The 20,558-nt window shown below is 53.9% G+C and overlaps 1 protein-coding gene across 1 annotated transcript in view; it reads right to left on the bottom strand.

Annotated features, from left to right (window-relative positions):
- B4GALT5 (beta-1,4-galactosyltransferase 5) overlaps window positions 1-20,069 on the bottom strand; it is a 34,604-nt gene extending 14,535 nt beyond the window's left edge. The window contains exon 1 of the mRNA XM_082293038.1: window positions 19,895-20,069. Coding sequence (XP_082149164.1) covers window positions 19,895-20,021 — 127 coding nt within the window. The 5' untranslated portion in view covers window positions 20,022-20,069. The remainder of the gene's footprint in view (window positions 1-19,894) is intronic.
- Between the last annotated feature and the right edge of the window lie 489 nt (window positions 20,070-20,558).

Genomic DNA, 20,558 nt, shown 5'->3' with positions numbered 1-20,558 from the left:
TTAACCCCTTGAAGCAGACGATTAAGGAGATACCTGGCCAAGGATGAGCTGTGCCATCAACATGCCAAACACCCAAGATCAAGAGCCTCCCATGACCAGGGAACAGAGCCCCTTCTCCTATCCCCAAAACAAGCCACCTGCATGAGATAAGCTTCACAAACACCGTGTCCATCCAGAACACACAATTCGTTCAGGTCAGAAAATCGGATTTAAAACACATTATTGCAAACATTTCACTCCCTGTGTGCACACGGTGCTTAGATCAGCTCCAGGGGCTGCTGTGGCCCGGGCTGGGGCTGCACCAACATTTGGGAATAGCTGTACAGAGCTCAAACCTCACTCCTCCTCCATTTACTGCCCTTTTGATGAGCAAATTAGCCACGTTTTAAATTTATTAAGCCTGACCTGGCTGATCCTACAGAGCCCAGGGCTCCTGTACCCGAGAGGCCTTTCCCAGAGCCAGAGTGCTAGAGACGCCGATCACCCCTGAGCATTTACTGCTGCAGACACAGGCTCGTGGTGGGCTTGGCCTGAACCGTGGTTCAGCCAGAAAGCAATTCTCCCTGTTGTGATATATTGCTAATCTCATCACACAGGATGATCTCGAAAATTATGTTGGCCTTCTGCCTTTCTTCCCTTTGAGCATGCGGCACTTCAGAGCACACGCAGAGAGCAGTAACAGCCCAGCTACTGCCACTGGGCAGCTGGACAGGGACAGGACAGTGATGGGAGAGGGGAGTTGGCCCTTTTTCCTTTCATTTCCAGCAAACCCTCACTCCCCACCCAGAAAACAAGCAAAATTTAAGAATCCATTTGCCCAAATAACTGCCTGAAGATTATTCTTGTTGGTTCATTAAAGGACAAGTCAACCCTGCCATGATTTAAACACATAGAAAACATGACAGCTTGTCACCAGCTGGAACAGAGCCACAAGGCTGCACCCCAGGGCATGGCACCCCTTGGGATATTGCACCCTAACCTCTCTGCTCACAAGCAAACTGAGAGAGCAAGCGCTCACTCAAGCCAGGAGTGGATGCAACAACTGCAGCCAGGGAAGTAAAGTCCAATTAAATAAATGAGCACTGAAGTCTTCCTGTAATCATTTCTCTGTTAGTATTTTCGGAGCACTTCTAATCAAGAAACAGCTGACTCTCTCATGGAAAATTAGTTTCATCGTGATGATACATACTAGAAGAGGCAACAGGGTAATTTGCAGCTTGGGAGCTGATTTGGAAGAAGACTGACTGTGATCTATGCCAGCCACCGACACAGGAGAGGGAACAGACCTGACACGTCTCGCTCCTGACCCTGACATTTCCACCACCTGTGGAAAGGACCTTCCTGCAGCATCCTGCTGCACGGGGGACAGCAGGGTACCCCAAGCTGGGAGAGACAGTCACTTGGACTGGGGTCAGGAAGAGGGGCCAAGTGGCTCACAGCAGCCCTGCACGCCTGCAGCAGTATCAGCGCCCAGCACGGCAGCCAGGCTTTCCTGAGGAAGGAGCCAGTCTTCCTCTGCTGCGAGATTTAGGGCTTTCTGTCACATTCAGCATTTTTCCCATTCATTAGTCCACACGTGCTGCAGAAGCACAGAGGAGCTGTTTGAGCTCATCATGGTCTCACTGCTGTGTGCAGCCTTCTCCTGCCAGCACCTGGAGCCCCATACCAGCAAGGGCAATCCCTGTCAGCCCCCAGAGCTCCCGTTTCAACCAGCACAGTCACAAACCAATGCACCACCAGAGAAACTGCTGCTGAACACTCCACCAGATGCTTGGAGTAGGCACAAGGTGCCCAGCAGAGCTTGTGGGACACCTCACGTGGGAGATGCAGCAGCAACTTGGAAGGGGTGAGTGTCCTGCAGGCAGCAGGGTGGGTGCTCAGGTCACCCTGCCAGGGCTGGGAGGTCCTGCCTGCTGCAGACACCTCCTGCGGGGCCCAGAGACAACAGAACCAGCAGAGTCAAGTCTACATTAAGCCTTTTGCTAAGCTCTCCCAGCAGATCCCCAGCATCAATCCAGCTCCATTAGCATTAGCAATACAAAGGGGTTTAATCAAACTAAGCCTCTAAGGCACTGATAGACAGTTACGATAGTCTTAACTCATAAATAACCCAACTAGGAAAAGTAGCAGCATCCCAGCGTTAATACACCATGAGACCTCTGTCTCTATTAGCTTTCCAGTGGCACTGTATTCCCCAGACATGCTGAGTGCCAGAACAATTAAATAAGAAGTTCCTATTAGTTTTAGAGAATTTAATATTAATGCCATCACTGTTACTTAGCCCTTTGCCTCTAAATAGCACAGGAAGGAATAATTTGATACATTAAATGGTCTAAGAATTAACAGTGCAGCAGCAGCACTGAGCTGGTAATTACAAACCACTTGTCCCCAAAATTGGCAAGTTGGCAGCTTGCACGTGCATACAGCAAGCAGGAAGATGGGAGGCTAAAGTGACACTCAGTCAAAACCTGAATATGGGAAATTTGTATCTGAACTGTCTTACAGAAAAAATGACCCTGGGGAAGCCTCAGCAAGGGGAGGAAAATCCATATTATTCTAAGAGACCCTAAATTTTTCATGTACACATTTAAGGCGGCAACTTCCATTTGCAATCCCACAGCTGCCTGCACTAAGGTGTTTGTGTCACTTGCTCTGAAAACTGCACTGGTTTTAGGATACCCAGCAAGAGGAGCACAACGTGCTCTGCATGCATGGGAAAGCTCAGAAGGCCAAGGGAACTCATGAAACACCTACAGCACCAAAGCACCCATGGAAGGAGCTCTGCAACCCAACAGCAGGCAAGGCTGGTGGTGTGATTGAGCCCCAGGTCAGTCACCCAGGCGCAGCACCAGCATGGGCAGCACCCAGCTCCACGCAGGTGGGAAAACCAGGAGGACACAGTTTACCTGTGCACCAGGGCAGTAATGCCAAGGACGGCTGTAAAAATCACACTGGGCTTTGCAAATCCCAGAAGCAGTCCAGGGCTCTGCTGCAGTTCCTCTCTGTGAGGAAGGGCACAGTGACATGCAGGCTGGAGCACAGAGCATAACAAGCACTTGCCCAAGTTAAATATTACCCTTCCTCGAGAGATTCAGACTCTTCTACTTTAACTGGCATTCAGGAGATGCGATTGCACGTGACTGCATGTCCTGTTTATCTTCCATCCCTCCATCCCCATCTCCAGCCAGTCTGCTCTCTCCATCCTGCTCCCTTCAGCAGGGTCAGCACAAACGCTCCCCCAGGAGGAGCAGAGCATTCGCCGGCAGCAGATTCCCGTGCAGGCAGAGCACAAACACACAGCTCTCACCCGCACACGAAATGAGCAATCAAAGACTCTTCAGCAGGCGCTGACATGGACACCGACCCGACCTCCGGGCTGGCAGCACCGGCTGCTGCTACCACAGCAAACATTTACACTTCCAAACACTTAGAGCTCAGCGTCTGTTCCTCCGGTTCATTAGGAGACAAAGGGGTGGGAATTCCTGCATCCTAGACACCCTCTTAAAGCGTCAGGAATCCCAGTGCCCGAGTCCAGTGCTCATGTAGGATCAGGATGAACAAACAGAGGGAGAGCTTTTGTTAAGAAAAATAATAAATAAAAATTAAATGAACTCTTGGGCAAGCAAGGGAGAGGAAAAACATGCAGATCGTCCCCAACGCTGTCCTTGAAGCAGCAGGGCAGGTTAGGACATGGGCTGCTTGGGACAACTCCTCATCCCCCGGGCAATGGGAACTGGCACAGCTGCAGGAGACAAAGGAAATCCTCCACTGCAGGCAGGCCCTGCCACCAACCTGGGCCTCCTGCTCCAACAGGCAGTCATAGGACATGCAGGAAAATGGGGACACATGGAGTGGTGCTGCCTAGGAAATGCAGTCAATAGGGAGTTTCAGCAGTGCTGTCCTTCACCAGGTGAAGCAATCTAGAATACAAGTCAGACCACAGCAGAGAACAGGAGACAGGTGGGATTTGAATTTAAAATTTCCATATACATCACATACCAGCTAAATAGATATTGAAATCATTGATTTGTTAGTCTTCCAAATTAGAAGATTATACCCATTGGAGAGTATGAAATTGCCAAAAAACAACTTAAGAGTAATGGATTTATTGGCTCAGTTCACACACTGCAAACTGCACTGTCTGTAACACCCTGATTTGATGGCGAAAAAGAGAAAAAGTCCTGTTGTTTAGGCTATTCCCCCCAAAAAAACCAAAGACCTGATTTTTCAAGCATGTTTTACAAGTTCAGCATGGCTGAACAAAAAGGGTTATCACATGTACAGCCTCATGTCTGCTGCAAGGGAGCTGCTCCAAGGGGGGGTCCGAGAGGCTGTTCCAGGTCAGTGGTTTGCCTCTCACACCAGGCTGGACCATCCCGGTGCTGAGGCGTGAGGAGCCCTCCCGGCCAGCTGGCATGCAGGGCAGGAGCTGTGCTTGCAGCATCCAGGACAGCGCCGCTCCTCGCTCCATCCAGCGAGACCCGCGGCACATCTTCCACTGCCATTTATGGCTGAAGCATGGTCCAGCATGTCCTATTTACATCTCGTCTCCAACAAAAAAATAGCATGGGGAATGCCCTGCTCCCAGCCTAGCTCGCCCACGATGCACGCGTCCCATGGGACCCGCTCCTTGCCACAGAATGAACGGCGGAACGCAAGGCAGGGATTCTCACCCCCGGGGAGGGCTGGCGTGTGCCGTGCCTGTCCCTGCCCCCGACCTCAGCAGGGCAGGAACCAGCGGTGGGGACACCCCAGCAGCTACCAAGGAGGGGCACGGCAGGGGCAGAGTGCGATGCTCCGCCCGGGCTCACCCTGGGCACACCCAGGCAGTGCCAGGACTGCCCTGCTCGGCAGGACACGGCCACCTCCACGAGCTGCAGCCTCTTGCCCGACCTGAACCTGCTGCTTCCACTCTCGCTGCGGCTAAAAGAGGCTCCACTCTGCAGTGTCATGACCAGTACCTGCTAGTGGGAATAAAGCATCCTGAGCTGCCTCAGCCCTGACAGTACAAAGGCTGCTTTGCTGCAAACATGATTTGCACCATGGAGACCAAGGAGAGAGCCCTCTGTAGCAACGCCCCAAGACCGTCCCTGTTGTGGTTTCTTTTCTGTACATTGCCAGGTCCTGGGAAAGCGGCCATCCCAGCAGCCAGAGAAGGAGCACAGCCCCAGCCCCACCTCCACACTACGCATCTGCCTGGTTTGCCAGCCCTGTCAACTCCTAAAAATTTCTCGAAGCTGGAATTCTCGATCACGTGGGATGATTGTTGTCCGAGATTTTCAAAGGCAGCAGCTCAGAGCTCCCTGCCAAGGGTACTCTCACCATGCAGTGCCATTTAAGACCCACAGCAGCTTGGTCTCCACAGTCAGATTACAGAGTTGTTCTTGTCCGCAATAATTAAAGGCAACACTCTGAATGGCCTCTCCAGCTGCTGTGTTTTATTAGAAGCAAAAAAGCTATCAGAGAGAGGGTGCAACTTTGAACTTCCAACACCCAGACCATTACCTAAGGGATTTTGTAAGAACTATGACATCCTAAGACATTTATTAGCTTTGTTGTGAGCTATGCAACCTTGGAACACATAACATTTTTATATGATTTTCTTCCACCTGACAAGCAAACTGATAATACAGCTGCTGTAAATAAATTAACTGATTATCAGTGTTATCAATATAAGGAATGACTTCACTGGAAAAAAAATCATCCATCTATGAACTTATTTAACACTTAAGAGACTGTCTATCAAATCCCAGCCTGTGTGATGCCTACCTACGTGCCAGCAGAAAAGCAATGGCATGAGTCTGTTTGGGATGCCATGAACAGGGAAAAAGAAAAAACCTTCCTTCCATCACCCCACAGACCTGTGCCATCCGTGCCCTTCAGGACCAGACCCCGGGGCTTGGCACATGCAGACTCTGTGCAGGGACAGGGCTGTGCTCGTGGCTTGCCCCCAGCACTGCCCTTCTGTCCTGCCTCTGCTGACTTGGCCCTCCTTCCCAGACGTGGCCAACATTTACCAACAGTCGCCATGCTGGCGCCAGGCACAGGAAAACCCTAAACCTTATCATGGGAAGGGGGAACAAAATGCCCTGGCTCCAGAGAGCAGATTCACACCACCCTGTACCACGGCACCACACTCAGAGCTGTGCCTAAGCGCTGCCATTAAGTTACACATTAATCCCAGATAAGCAGCCACAAGGCTATTGAGCCAGCGAGCTCAGCAAGGGATCAGCACTTCCACAGCCCCAAGCTGCAACCAGGGTTCACAGGACATCACCGCCTGAGAGGGACGGGAAGCTCATGGCCCCTGACTCCCACCCCACCAGGCTCTGTTGGGTTTATACAAACAGGGAAGAACCTGAGGCAAGTTCAGCAGAGGCTGTCTGTGATCAGGCTGTGGAGATGGGGTTCTGGGCACAAAGTATCCTGCCTGTCCCTCTGTGGGCAGGAGCAGCCATCGCTGCCTCCTCCTGCCCCGGGCCACCAGCACTCATCTGGCTCTGCAATTGCTTGGGGAGGGATGAGCACACACAGGGACACACCAGGGAACAGCAAACACCCTTCTCCCCCACTGCAACACCTTTAAGTTCCTGACACACAGCAGCACCTGAAGCTTCCTTAAGAGAGTCGAGTGTCTGCCGAGGGATCTGACCACTTGCTCATCGATATGTGCAACAGGGCAGAGGGGGAAAAAATAATAAACTAATCAATTCCAGCCTGTCTGCAGCCAGACATCGAGCTCTGTGAACATGAGTCAGATATACGGCTACCTTGGAAAAGCTAAACTCATTGGGAACGGGAGGCGCGTGCTCCCAGGCGGAACAGCCAGAAGAGCTGAGCAGGCAGTGAACGCAGAACTCCTCTGGGCCAGGGCAGCCCCAACGGGCCTCAGGAAGGAGCTGCTTAGGGCTGGTGTCCCACAGATCCTGCCCACATCAGCACCTCCAACTCACTGGGCATGGCACAAGTCCACCCTCCTCCTCCTCCCTGCCAAGGCACCAGCCATTCCCTCCACACCAGATAATGAGATTTTAGATTGCACCAATTTATGTACTCAAGTTACCCAATTTGTGCAGGTTGTGTTTGCTTCCCCAAGGTATTACAGCCAGAGGCCATCCTCCCCCACTCCCCCCTTCCCCCATGTGGCCGAGCCCTTGGCAGCCCCATAAATGCTGTGTCCCTCTCTGGCAGCATCCCGTGATGTTTGGGGATTTGTGACCCCTCCCCTGCCAGGGGTGGACACCCCACGTGCAAAGGGGAGGCAGCTGGGGGAGGGCAGTGTGGGGAAAAGGGTCAGTGTCAGCACCCGCCGTGAGCCCTACTCTGCCACCGGCTCTGCAGCGCAGCAGCAAACCAGACAATTACCCTGTTGACAGTTTTTTCTTTTTTGATTAGGTGAAAGCAGGGTTAACCTAGAACACCCTGAAGCTGGGCAGCCCCCGCCCCCCTTCCTGCCACAGCTCCCTCCATCTGCTCTTGCCCTACGGCCCTTCCCAACCCGATGCACAGAACAACCAACCCTGGAGCTGCCTCACAGGGCCAGGTACCAGCAGAGACCCTGCTGCTGTGGCCTAAAAACTGTCAGACCATTTGGTACAGCCCAAGACACCAGAAAGGCTGATGGGGTGACTGCACACTGACAAACCTGCCCAGGCCTCCAAAACACAAAGGGACGCTTGACCAATCCTGCCTATAACTCCACATACAAGCTAGAGCAGGAAGATGCATAATGGGTCTGGGCAGGAGGAGAACTGAGGCAGCACCTAATTTGCAGGTTTGATTAGCAATAAATTAAACATGGAACATTTTACACCTGGCTGTCACACAAGATGCTCTGCCAGCCCCACACCAGGCTCAGGCCACATCCAGGAGAGATGGGGCAGCCAGAAGGGGCCCACAGCACAGGCAGGATGTGACAGAGCATGGCCTGCATTTGCTCCAGGGTTATTCCTGCTGCAGCAGGCAATGAGGCAACAACAAGGAGGTCTGAGAGGCAGAGGGGAAGAGATGTTTGCAAAGTCCCAGGTCTGCTTTACGCAAAGGGAAGGAGCAGTGAGGCTGTGGGGAGCACCTGCTGCTGCCTGAGAACAGTCTGATTCACCTCAAAGCAGAAGCTGCCCGTACCCATCTCCTCCAGCCAAGCCTTCTGGTTGGGGTATTTTCAGTTCTACAGGCAGTGCCCACAGTCACATGCACAGAGCGGGAGAGCTGTGGCCTATGTTTACCCTCCTTGCATCAAACAGCAGCAAGACAGAAATTGGTTCCTGAAATAAACTTCTCCTTTAAAGAAAAAGTGATTTGAATGACCAGTGTATTTTCAACAGCTTGCTCAACTGGACCATGTCACCGCACGCAGGTGAAGAGGTGAAGAGCACGCTCACAGCTCACAGACATGGAGACAGAGCACCCCAGTGCACCAACACACCTCTTGTGGCAAAAACCCCAACCCTACAAGAGAGAGACACCACACACCTTGGACAATGCGCTTGCCCTGCCACTCCAGGCAGACCCTGACAAGCACAACAGCTCTTAACTGGAAACTAATTTTAAACTTGCCTCAATACCTGCCTATAGGGACAGTTCTGAACTGTTGGCTCCCTCTGCACAGCCACGGCCACAGCAAGGAGCGAGCGCCTCTGAGCTGGCAGCAGCAAGGAGCACCCTCTGCTTTGCTCCTCTGCAACCAGCACCACCTCCTCTGCTGCCAAAGTCCCGCAAGCCTCAGAGCAACGCTGCAGTGGGGACCAGGACAAGGGCAGAAGAGACCCTTGTGAGCTCTGACGCTGCTGACAGCCACTGCAGGGACATGTGGGGCTCCCTGTGTGAGCCATAGAGAGTCTGGTCTCTGCTGCAGAGCCACACAAGCTCACAAGAGTCACAGCTCCTTTTCTAGAAGGTGGAAGCCTGACTGCCAAATCCCAGAGCATCTCACTTAGCTGTCAGCATGAAGCTTTATGTATCTGGAGACATGGTTTCAAGCTGAAAGCTAGAAGAGGAAGCCTTTTCCCCAAAATCCTCAACAATGGTCAATGACTAGCAACATTCTCACACTCCTACCTCCCCATCGCCTCAGACTTCTCCAGTCTGGTTTTGCATTTGGACACTGCTGCTGTCAAACCTGTCTGCTGAACCTCTGGCTTCTTCGAAAGCAAGGCTTGCCACACAGGCACACGGCTGAGGAATATTCCCACTCAATAGCTGGTCTCCAGGCTGGCATTTCCAAGGGCTTTGATCCATTCCAAATAAGGCAATCAGCTTAGCCCTTGATTAAATACATAGCATAATCCACCTAAATCTTGTTAGCCGAGAAGCAAGTTGCTCGTCTCACCAGTTGTGGGTGGCATTGTGTGTCACCGCAGGGCAAGCGGGGCTGTGGCAGTGAAGGTGTCTGTCCCTTGGGGCATGTCCTGGGCAGGCAGCAGCACTGGGGCAGCCGGTGACCACAGAAAGGCCACTCCAGCAAGGCCCTGTGGACTCAAGATGCAGAAGTTCATGGGATCCTTCTGCAAAGCTTCCCCTGTAGGATGCAAAAAGCACCCACAGGAGGTGCTTGCCCCCTCCTACCTGGCAGGTACAGGGAGGGTGCCCCCAGGGCACTGGGCTCCCAACAGCCAGCAAAATCCTTAAAAAAAAAATCCAAGAAAAGAGAAATCACTGACTCTGAGCAAGGGAGCCAGGCTGCAGCATGGAAGGAGGATGCGCTGCAGCTTTGGGGGATTTTCACACCACAGCAGTTTTCCCTTCCTCAGAAGGAATGAATTGGTAGCCCAGCACTGTAGAGCCTCAGCAGAACAGGATGGTGCTGAGGGGGAAGCATGCCACAAGGGCAACTATTCCCCTGCCAGACAGGAGCCTGGCCCGGGTGAGATGCAGGTGTGCAGCCAGGACGAGATGCAGCCAGGACATCAGCCCCACACACACACATCTGGCTGCTCTGGCCAGCTCCTCCAGCTGAAGAAGCAGGGAAGAGCAGTACCACCTCCCTCCTGCTCTCAGGCCCCTCTCCGCTCCTCTGCGCTCCCCAGAGCAAACACCAGTGTGGGTGCACACATGCTTGTGCCATCCCCAACAGAGGGACACGGGGAACAAGGCAGCTTGGGAAGTCTGGAAAAGGAAACTCTCCTTCCCCAGGTGAGCCCCGTTCCTCTCCTGCTTGGCTCTGGGATAATATTCACAGGTGAGTCTTTCAAAGCCTGCCGAGGCAAGGCATCGAGCAGGGGAAGACTATGAGGATGCTGTTTCCCAGCACTGAGGCTGTGTGTCCCCACGCCCTACCAGCAAGTGCCCCAGCAGCCACTCCTACCTAAAGTCAGCTGGGATAGAAGAGAGGAGAGGATCTGCTCCTGAGATTACAGTGGAGGTATTATTTAAGTCATGAGAAGACAAATTCCCTGAAAAGTGCTACTGCTCCCTATTTCCCTCCAGGTTTTGGACCCAGCAGGTGGGGACTGGCTCTGCATGGAGATGACCCACTGGGGACTGATCCCAACCTGCAGGCAGGAGCCCTGCAGATCTCTGTTCCATGCTGCATTAGCAACTCCAACACTTCCTGCAGCAGCCAGGCACGTTTCAACAGCTACTGGGAGGATTTGAAGTTAATTTAACACCACTAACACATTATATGGCTTCTATCATCCCAATCACCCTAAAAAGCCCAGGTAAAGATCTCGAGGGGCGTGCAGGGAGGAGGGAAAAAAATTATTTAAAAATTTGTAAGGAGGGGGAAAAAAAAAAAGTTTTAGGCACAATCCCAAAATACAGTTTCAGGCAGATCAGAAAAACCTTCACAGGATTTCAAACAAAAAAAAAAAAAACCAAACCAGCCAACAGAGGCAATATCTGCTTTCACCAAACACTAGCCAGGAAGGCTGAGCAGAGCTCAGCTCGCCAGTCACCAGCTGGTGTAACAGGAATCAGGTTTTTGGCATGGGGATCCTCCCCCCAAGACGGGCAAGGAACAGGCTGCCCGCAGAGGAGCTGGGATGATAAATGACAGCAGTTGAGCACTGCAGGGGCATTTCAGCGCTTCAGAGGTTGCTGCTATAACAATCTTCTCTGACTCAGCAGCTGAAAGGGACGCCGGGAAGGAAGCACCATAAAAAAAAGTCATGCATTATTAATATGGACTCTGGCAGCAAGACATGAGTTGGAAAAACACTGAGGGGGAAAAAAAATGACTGCAGAATAAAAGCAAGCTGCATGTGTGGAAGCATTTCACACTCCTGTGGGAGTGGGGGCCACCCTGTGCCCCTCCAGGGTCCCCAACTCCAAGGGAACCCCGCATTTGCTGACAGGAGCACAATATCCAAAGTGTTCTCCCTCAGCTCAGGCTGCTGCAGCCCTGTGCAGAAACCACCACAAGCCCTGGGCTCGGCCCGCACTCGTTTCCAGCTACAGCAGCTCTGGGCTTTCCTGCCGTGGCCCGCGGCCGTTCCAGCAGGTTTATTTTTATTTTTTTTTACCTGTGCTCTGTGCATCGCCTGCTGGCTCCCTGCAGCTCCCCCCTGTGCATCCCAGCCCTGCCTGGCCCTGCTGCCGGGCGGCTCAGCCGGAGCAGCCGTGTCAGAAGGCGCCCACGGCTCCGAGCCACAGCCCGCAGCCTCTGCCAGCCCCGCTGACGCAGAGGGCACAGAGGCAGGCACTGAAATGCCTTCCTTTTCCTGCCAGGTAGCAAGGGAAAAAATATCTGCTTGCACTTGACTACCTGGTGCACTGCAGTGTTTGCTTTCCTCTTCTACTCCAACTGCTTTGTACAGGTTTTTTTAGAGGCAATTTATAAACATTAGCATTCACGTAGCCATCTTCTCCACTTTCCACCCAAAATCCTTGCTCCCAACCTGCTGCTGTGGGGAGACACCATCAATCAAGAGTACACACTCTTGTGTCACAGGCATCCCATGGCCCTCACCAGCCTGTCCTGTCAGTGCAGGAACCCCCCAAGCCCCACTCAGGGGTCTCTAGGCAGTGTATGAGCACAGGTAAAGTCTCAGCACACTTTGGTCCCCAGTCTCTCCAAAGCAAGGGAGGCAGCTAACACAGCACCAGGTTTCAAGAGGCTCCTTTGATTATTTGTATGGCAATAGCATTCAACAAAAACAATCAATTATTTTGCCATAAAATTCTCCAGACACACACAAACACTGGTTGAACTGCTTCTACCACAGCCCAACCCACAGCAGTGCAGTAGGTGCTTTGCCTGTATTTGTTTTCTTCCATCACGTGTGCAGTGGCATCCTCCATACAGAAATAGTTCTCAACCTTTACCTTTCAGATTAGAAAGGCACAGGGAGGGAACAGTTTCACAGGAGCTGTCTCACATGCAGCCCAACCATCACATGGGCACGCACCTGCTCATCAGAGCAGGAAACAGCACAAGCTCCCACCGAGCAGGGAGACGGAGGCACAACCCACAGGAAAAAGAACATGGTCCTATTTGAACCCACATCCCCTGGAAGCAGCCTCTTCCCTGCCACAAGAGCTGAGGGACACATATGGACACCCCAGCTTGGGTCCCCTGTGCTGCAAGGGGGGCTGGCCAGCACCCTAACAGCATCTTCAGAGGGGCCCCAGGATAAAAGTCCCACTCAGGGCAAGGGCTCTGGAGAGGTTTGTGCCAGCCCAGGGATGCCACATACAACTGCAGGCTTACAAAGGGCAGAACCCGTTGGTTTTGCACCTCAAACAAAAACCTAGGAAAATGACCTTTAGGAAGTCACACACCATGTCACCACACGCCAAAGGCCCAGCAAGCAAGCGCTGACCCGTCACCTCCCCCGTGTAGCCAGGAGGGAGGCAGGAGCTCAAACTGAGCTTCTTGCACTCCTGCAGTAACATTTACACGCTTTGAGAAAGCAAAGTATCAAATAAGGTGCAGTGAAGCTTGTGGCTTTATCAAAAACACCCACAGTCACTACAGAGCACAACGGATCCCCCAAATCCACCTCCCCCTAGATCCTTCCTTCACTTTAGCAAGACCAGCAAGCCCCAGAAAATTCCTTTTATAATGAAAAAAGGACCCCATGGCCCTGCCCATCGTACGCCACACCACAGCTGCACCATCGAGGACACTTCCTACTGGGATGAGCCCTGCAGTCCGTTGTCCCCCCGGGACCCTTCCAAGCAGCAGATAAGGACGGCCGAGGGCTCTTCTCCTGCTGGGCACTGACATCACCCTCAGCTTTCCAATCCACCTTTCCTTTCAAAATAAGAGCAGCTCCAGGGTAATGCTGAAAGCCCTGGTGGTTTCAGTGTTATCTATTTCACATTCCCCCCAAAACCGCACCCACCAACATCTCTCAAAAATTTCTGATTTGGGGTTATCTTGCATTTCAACAGCACAGTCCACTATACATTTTCTCCTTCATCTCTCCAAACAGGACTAATCCCCGTGGTATTTAGACTAGCGCTAGAAAAGCTTCAAACACACATTAACCACCCTAAAGCATCCGTGTTCAAAATGCTGCCAGCCAAAACCACAGCCAGAACAGCCTGAATGCAATGGAGAAGAAAAACCCTGCATGGAAATAAACTTTACTAAAATAACCCAGCAAAGGTTTTGTCAAAGTAAATACACACTTTGTATTGTGACAATGATTTAAAAATAAAGCTGTTCAGGGAAGGCTTTTCTTGCCCTGTACAGCTGCATATCAGGTTCTCTCCCAGACCCCTCACCCCTCAGCGCTGCCACAGGGAGAGCAGAGGGCTCCGCAGAGCCAACGGCGCATCAGCCATGCCACCACCCCTGCTGCCACCCTTGTGAGCTTCCCCAGGAATTTCAGTTAAGATTAAGTATTTAAAGACTCCATGTGCTTGGATATTAAAATTCACCAATTGTAACAGCATTTAAATGGGATCAAGTGCAAACATACAGCTCCCCACACTGCTCATCTCCATTCCCTGCAGTGGTCCCCAGGGGGGTTCATCGTACCCTGCAGAGCAGATGCTGCCTGAGCTAATGCAATTAATGAGTCCACCTGGAAGGGAGGCAGAGGATCAGCTCAGGAAATAAAGCAGCAGTGTCAGAGCCCTTATCTCCAACAGAGTCAGCAGCCACCTGAAGTGGCCGAGCGCCTGCTGAAGCTGGCCTTCCATGGCCTCCCAAACCCATGAAGACCATGGGCTGACAGCATGGGTGCTTTAAGGTCTACTCTGCCACAGATTATTGAAGTTTTGAAGCACTCGATTTGCAGAAATGAACCAGTACCTGGAAGCTTTTGTGTCTGCCAGTCAGCTTCCACAAGCCAGGCTTCCAGAGACGCATGGATGAAACATGAACTCTTCACGTACTCTGCAGTTGCAACACCCAGCGAGCCACCAGCAAAATAAAGCAAACCAGACGTGCCTGACAAACAGCACAGGTGCTTACAGGCAAAGAAAACCCAGTAATTCATCTGCCCTCAAAGAAACCTTGTAATTTGTTAGCCTTGAGCAAGAGGTGGTCTCCAACCAATGCCCTGCACCACCAGCATCTTGGATGCACTGGCACAGGAGCAGCTGGGTGGAATAGGGCTGTTCCCCAGCCCAGACCTGCCTTGTAGGAGCCTCTTTGCTGGAAGAACATGGTGCTGCCAAAGGAACAATTTCCCACAGCTGCCACCAGTCTCCTTCTGCTTGTAGTGCAGGAGATCCTGAGCTCAAGTTCTTGTATCAAGGGGGACTTGAGGATTTCTTACTACCCCCAATCACTGTCAGATACAATGACTCCAATATCCTCTGTGGGATACACTGTGGGACTGGGCTGTTCCTGCCTTAGATTGTGAAATGCTGGTTGGCAGATCTTTCGGGCAGAGGAGAGTGAAGGAGGGCAGTGCTGCCGTGCTCCACAGTAAGATACCACACTCCCTCGTGCTGCCCAGGGAAGACCTGGAGATGAAAGCCAGGGCTACAACAGCACAAACCTCATTTCATTATTCCAAGCTGCATCTTCACCTTCTGTCCCTACTCAGACAGCATCCAGGCACCCAGCAAGCTCTCAGCAAACTCGAAAAGACACCTGCACCCAGCCCCTGCCCAGCCGAGCCAAGGCCACCTTGGCTCACCAGTGTCCTGCTTGGACAGGCTGGACACCAGCACCCCACCATGGCCAGCGTGTGCTGCCCCTCGCTCAGGACTCTGCCCTGCCATCCTCCTTCTGCCTTGCTCTCACCAGCTGACTCTACCCAGGCTCCTTCTGCCCACATTCCCCCAGCAGTTCTCAGAAGGCAAAGCAGCAGCAACTCACTTCCTCGCACAACTGCTCCACTGCCCTCAGCTGGCCTCACCAGCCCCGCTCCACGTCCCCACAGCACCATCCTCCTGCCCGGGGCCATGGCCAACACTCTTCATCTGTTCCTCACCACCACAGGCAACTCGACCACTTCCCATAGTCCCTCCAGCTGGGACAAGCTGGCAGTAGCAAAATCTTTTGCCATTCCCCCCCCCCAAGAATTCCTCTGTGCTAAGATCTGCCAGGCTGATGCATTAAATGACCAAACTGGATCAGCCGCCTTTGGCGATATAATATTGTTCCAAAAGCGACAAACGAGTTGTACTGGGGCAGCTGTTGGTCCCCACAGCACTGCTCGGCTGGTCACCAACATGCAGCCTGACAGGACAGTGTTTCAAAGTGCTCCTGCCTATCAAAATCAAGTTCTTGCGCCATAAATGTAATTCAGGGCTAGTGGTGCTACCTCATGCCCCGTATGACCTGTTGGGAGCAACTCCTGATAAGCTTGGAAGAAGTAAAGCCAGACTGAATTACAGCTCTTTCTCAAAGGTAACAATCTTTCACCCAATAATTTAAATTCTCTACATTATTTTCCTGCATCAGATCCAACCAACTATGACTCCTATGGAAATCTAAATTTAAAAAAATAAAATTAAATAAAGAGGCTCCAACATCCATTGCGACAAAGAAAAAGCCAAGAGCTGCTATCTGAGCACCAGGGAAGGCCCCTGCCAGCACTCCCAGCCATACAGCAGCCACCCTCTACACCAGGACCAAGTCCAAAGTCTGAGAAATTCCCACTGTTGCAGTCAGAGGCATCAAGATGAAACAACTTGCAGTGCAAGCAGATTGAAAAAGCATTACTACTTTCAGCTGCAGGAGGAAATTCCCTTAATTTCCTAGGCCCTGCTCAAAGAGACACTTGTAGGAAGGCTGTATGAGCCACCACCACGTGAAAACAGGGGTTGCAGGGACGACCACACAGCCCCATGGATGAACCAAGAAGCAGAGGACAGGATGAAACAGAAACAGCTTCTTGAGCTGCTCCACCTCCAAGCCAGCACACTCCGTGCCCGCGTCATCCTTGCTCCAACACTGGGGTCTGGGCATGGACAGAGTGACTCTGGCAAGCCCATTTCTGCACATCCTATCTGGAGAAGGCAAGAGGCACAAAGGGCAGCTGTCCCAGGAGGGCAAGAGCCTCAGTGCCAAGACCAAGCCCTGCAAAAAAAAAACCTGTCGAGGTGGCCCCTGACTTCCACAACAGGACGAAACTGTTTGCCCAGTGCCAAGCTCTGCTTTTTCCAAGATGAGGCCAGTGTGACTTCCTGCAGTGAAAGCCCAGCCTACCCTGCAGCCCTGTGCCCTGCTGGTCCCACGACCTCCAAGCACAGCAGCGAGCACAAGCGGCCTCCCCACCTGCACGAGCATCCCCACGTACCTGCTGCCTGCAGGGCCTCCCTGGCAGCGTGGACGTCAGGGCAGCTCCTGGAGCCTCCGGCCACCGCGCCCCCGGCAGCCCTGCCGTGCCTCAGCCCCAGCTTGCAGAACAATCGGCCGCCTCATCCCGCACACAATGGCCACGATGAGACAGACCCACATAATCACCCGGCCACGGCAGCGCCAGCGAGCGCCGGCAGCAGTGCGGAATACAAGGAGAGCCTGCTGTGTCTGTGCCATCGGCTGGGTCCCTGGCAGTTCACCTTCCAAGGTGACTGTGGGAGCCCAGGGATGTAATTGTCAGGGTGGTGTGTGGGGAGACAGACGGGTATTGGATGCGAGCGCTGGGAAGGAGGTGGCACTGGCTATTTACGTTGGATCGCTCTGCACAAACGCAAGGCCACAAGAACATTTCAGTTCCATACGAGGAAACCTTGGTGCAGGACAGAAATGAGGAGCTACCTTGGGCATCACACAAGTCCAGGCATGACACAAATTTAAGGCCCAAAAGCCCTAGACTCCCTGCAGGAGCCAAGCATGGCTATTTGCTGACAGTAAACATGAATTTCTTCCTGCATTTCCGTCTGGAGCGGACTGCTGGGTTACCTGGGCTGTGAGGAGCTAAACACCGTGGTCAATCAGGTGGCAGGCCAGCACTTGGCAGGCTACTCAGAACCCAGGTTGGGGTCCCCTTCCCCATCTCCAAAGGGTACCAGGAGCAGTTATCCAGCTTTTCCAGCTGACAAACATGCCAGCTCCACACCAATGCGCTGAGACAGCACCCAGAAGTGCAACTGTCCCAGTTTTCTCCTGGCACTGGTGCACAACTGCTCAAACACAACACGCCTCAGCAATGCCGATGAAATTTTCCCCCACAAACATGGGGCCTGGGGACAGGCTCCCACCCATGGTGACAGCACACCCTGCCATGGGGATGCCATCCTGCCACAGGGCCATTCCCAGCCCAGAGGGGCTTATGCTGCCCAGGCAGGGCAGGCAGGCTGGCTCCAACCCTGCTGCCACCAGCTGCTCACCCCCATGAGCAGAGCTGGCTGTAGCAGACCCTTCCCAGCAACCTGTGGCACCAGGCAGACAAAAGCCCTTCCAGGCTCCAGCTTGCAGCTTCGGGTCCCATTTATTTGGATTTTTTTTCTTTTCAATTGAGGTACAATCAAGGAATGGATTAATCACTGCCCTGCCCATGGTTTAGCCAATGAACTGCAAGCCCTTCTTCAGCCACTTCCGCAGCACACCCTACAAGGGATGGTCTCAGGGCAGAGGCTTCCCCAGGCCCTTCAGTGGCCACAGGGGAGCAGCTCAGCCTCACTGCACGCACTGAGGCAGCAGCAGGCAGGACAAATGCCCCAGAACTCTCTGCTGACAGCATCTCTCCATCACTCGCACATGGTCGATTCATTCAAATCCCCAGCTCTGCTCATGTCCTATCTCACTCACTCTTCTCCCAAGCTTCTACTCACCACTCCAGCCTGAAAACAAACTCCCTCCAAGTGCCGAGAGGATTAGCCCAGCCATCCCAGGAATACTGGGCTGGGTTTTCACGATGAAACATTTTTGGCTGAAAGAGGAAGGGAAAAAAAAAAAAAAAAGAAAAAAGAAGCAGATCTTCTGTCACCTGATGAGAAGATGACTCAGAACATCACCGACATCCATGGGCGGGTGGGGACAGGGACCGCTAACACTTCCCGGCCTCCTCTTTGGGCATCACCGATAGCAAGAACATTGGGTGAGAAGTGACCATGTTATCTGAGGTCCATACAGGGAAAGGCCTCTTGGCACAGAACTAGTCTTAAACATACTTATACCCTACAGCATCTCTATGAAATTAATCAGAATACTCTAAAAAAAAGGAACAAAGCCATCCTTACAAGAGAAATTTGCTTATTAAAGTGCACTTCCACCTGGGCCCCGGGAAGCTCATCCACAGCCACAGCATTCCCTGCACCTGCCCCACATAGGGCTGCAGGAGACACTGGATAAAAGAGCCACTGGCCCCACAGCAGCATGCGAACAGGACGAGCCAGGCTATGCTTACAGAGGGATCAGGCGGCAGCTGCGCCTCCTGTTACCACTCGTGTGAAACCGTCCTCCAACAGAGACAAGATGGTGTTCGGCAGCCCTGGCCAACCTGTGGGACAGTGGCCAGGAGCTTGGGGACCTGCCCATTGGGACAGCAGAGCCCTGGGCCACCATGGCCAGGCTCAGCATGGACAACCTCACTTGGGATGTGCTCAGGACGCGAGTAGAGCTTCATACACCAGCCAACCCCTACTCAGCCCTGGGAAAGGCTCCCAAAGCCCAGAGGCAGCCACGGGACATCATTTGTAAATAAAAACCCACAGAAGTCACCTTGAAAGCACACAGAGATCTCCTTGGGATGTCCAAGATAGGAATGGCATGAGCAATACCAATGACATTTCAAGGAGAAACTCCCTGTTTCTTTGGAAAGGGCAGTTTCTATAGAAATAAATTGTTGCCAAAGTTTGGTTGAAGGCCAAATCATGAGCCTGGGCTCCTTGCAGAAACGAGATACACCGTATGAAGAGAACAGATGCTTTCCGGGCACCAAGTCTTCCCGTATCTCAAGGGAGATGGACAGACAGCCCCACCAGCACCGGGTGCTGGCCATATTGACACACGGCTTCTCCAGTTCTCCATGAAGCTATGACAAGGAACATAGGAACGAGTACACTCTCCTTTTAAAACACACACTTCTCATCTTCCCACTTGACAATCAGAGTAGGATTTCTGCCAGGGAGAACGTTCGGATCACAAGCACTTGGACAACACTCCACTACTTCAAAACAAACTCCGGGGCGGGCAGCAGGCAGGAGGGGGCTCGCTGCCCCCCGTTCGGCGCTGGCACAGGCGCCGCTCGGCCCCGCCGGCGCGGGGAAGCCGCGGGGAGCGCGGCCGGCACCTCCCGCCGCCCCGGGGACCCGCACCCCGCGCGCCCGCCCCGAGGGGCGCCGGACACCCCGGGGAAGCGCCTCCTCCTCCGGCCGCGGCGGGAGACGAGGACGCGCTGCCCAGCCCCGGGCACCGCGGAGCCGCAGCCGGGGGCGCCGGGCCCGGGCCGCCCCTCGCCGGGGATGCCGCGGCCGCCGGGGATGCCGCGGCCCCTGGGCCGGCCGGGCGCGAATTACTCAGCGTTTCCAGAGGCAGACGGTGCGTCCGTGCCCCTGCCCGTGCCCCCCTCCCCCCCGCCCCGGGCCCCGACCCGCCGCTTACCGATGCCCGGCGCCACATACACGAAGTAGAGGAAGGAGGAGGAGAGCGAGAAAAGGAAGAGCGCGGCCAGCAGCGAGCGCCGGGGCAGCAGCCGCCAGGCGCCGCGGGGGCCGCGGGGCCACCGCATGGCCGATGCGGCGCCGCCGCCGCCCTGCTGCCGCTGCCGCTCCGCCGCCGCTCACATGCGCCGAGGCCCGGCGGGAGGCGCCGCGCCGGGGCCGCTCCGAGCCGCCGCCCGCGCCCAGCGCCGCCGCATGAATGTGCCGCGGCGGGGCGGGCCGGGGCGGGGCGGGCGAGCGGGGCGGGCCCGGCTGCGAGCCCCCGCCGCACCGACGGCTGCTCGGCAGACGCCGCCCCGCGCACAGCCGGTGGTCCCGGCGTACCGGGCAGTGACCTCAGGACACCCGGCCGTGGTCCTGCTGTGCCACTGATGCTCCTGGGATATCCAGCATTAGCCCCAGGACGTTCAGCAATTACTCTGGGCTCCCGACAATGGCCCTGAGACAGACTGCAGTGGCCCAGGGCACCCAGCACCGGTCAAGGGATACCCAACAACGGTCCCAAGACACTCAGAAGTGGCTGAGGGTAGCCGGCCATGGCCTCAGGGAAGCCGTCCATGACCCCAGGACACCCAGCCATGGCCCTGGGACATTCGTCAATGGCT

The sequence above is a fragment of the Coloeus monedula genome (assembly GCF_965178545.1).
Source record: "Coloeus monedula genome assembly, chromosome: 17".
Taxonomy (NCBI): domain Eukaryota; kingdom Metazoa; phylum Chordata; class Aves; order Passeriformes; family Corvidae; genus Coloeus; species Coloeus monedula.
The sequence above is the reverse complement of the archived record's forward strand: the minus strand, read 5'-3'. Positions and strand labels throughout refer to the sequence as shown.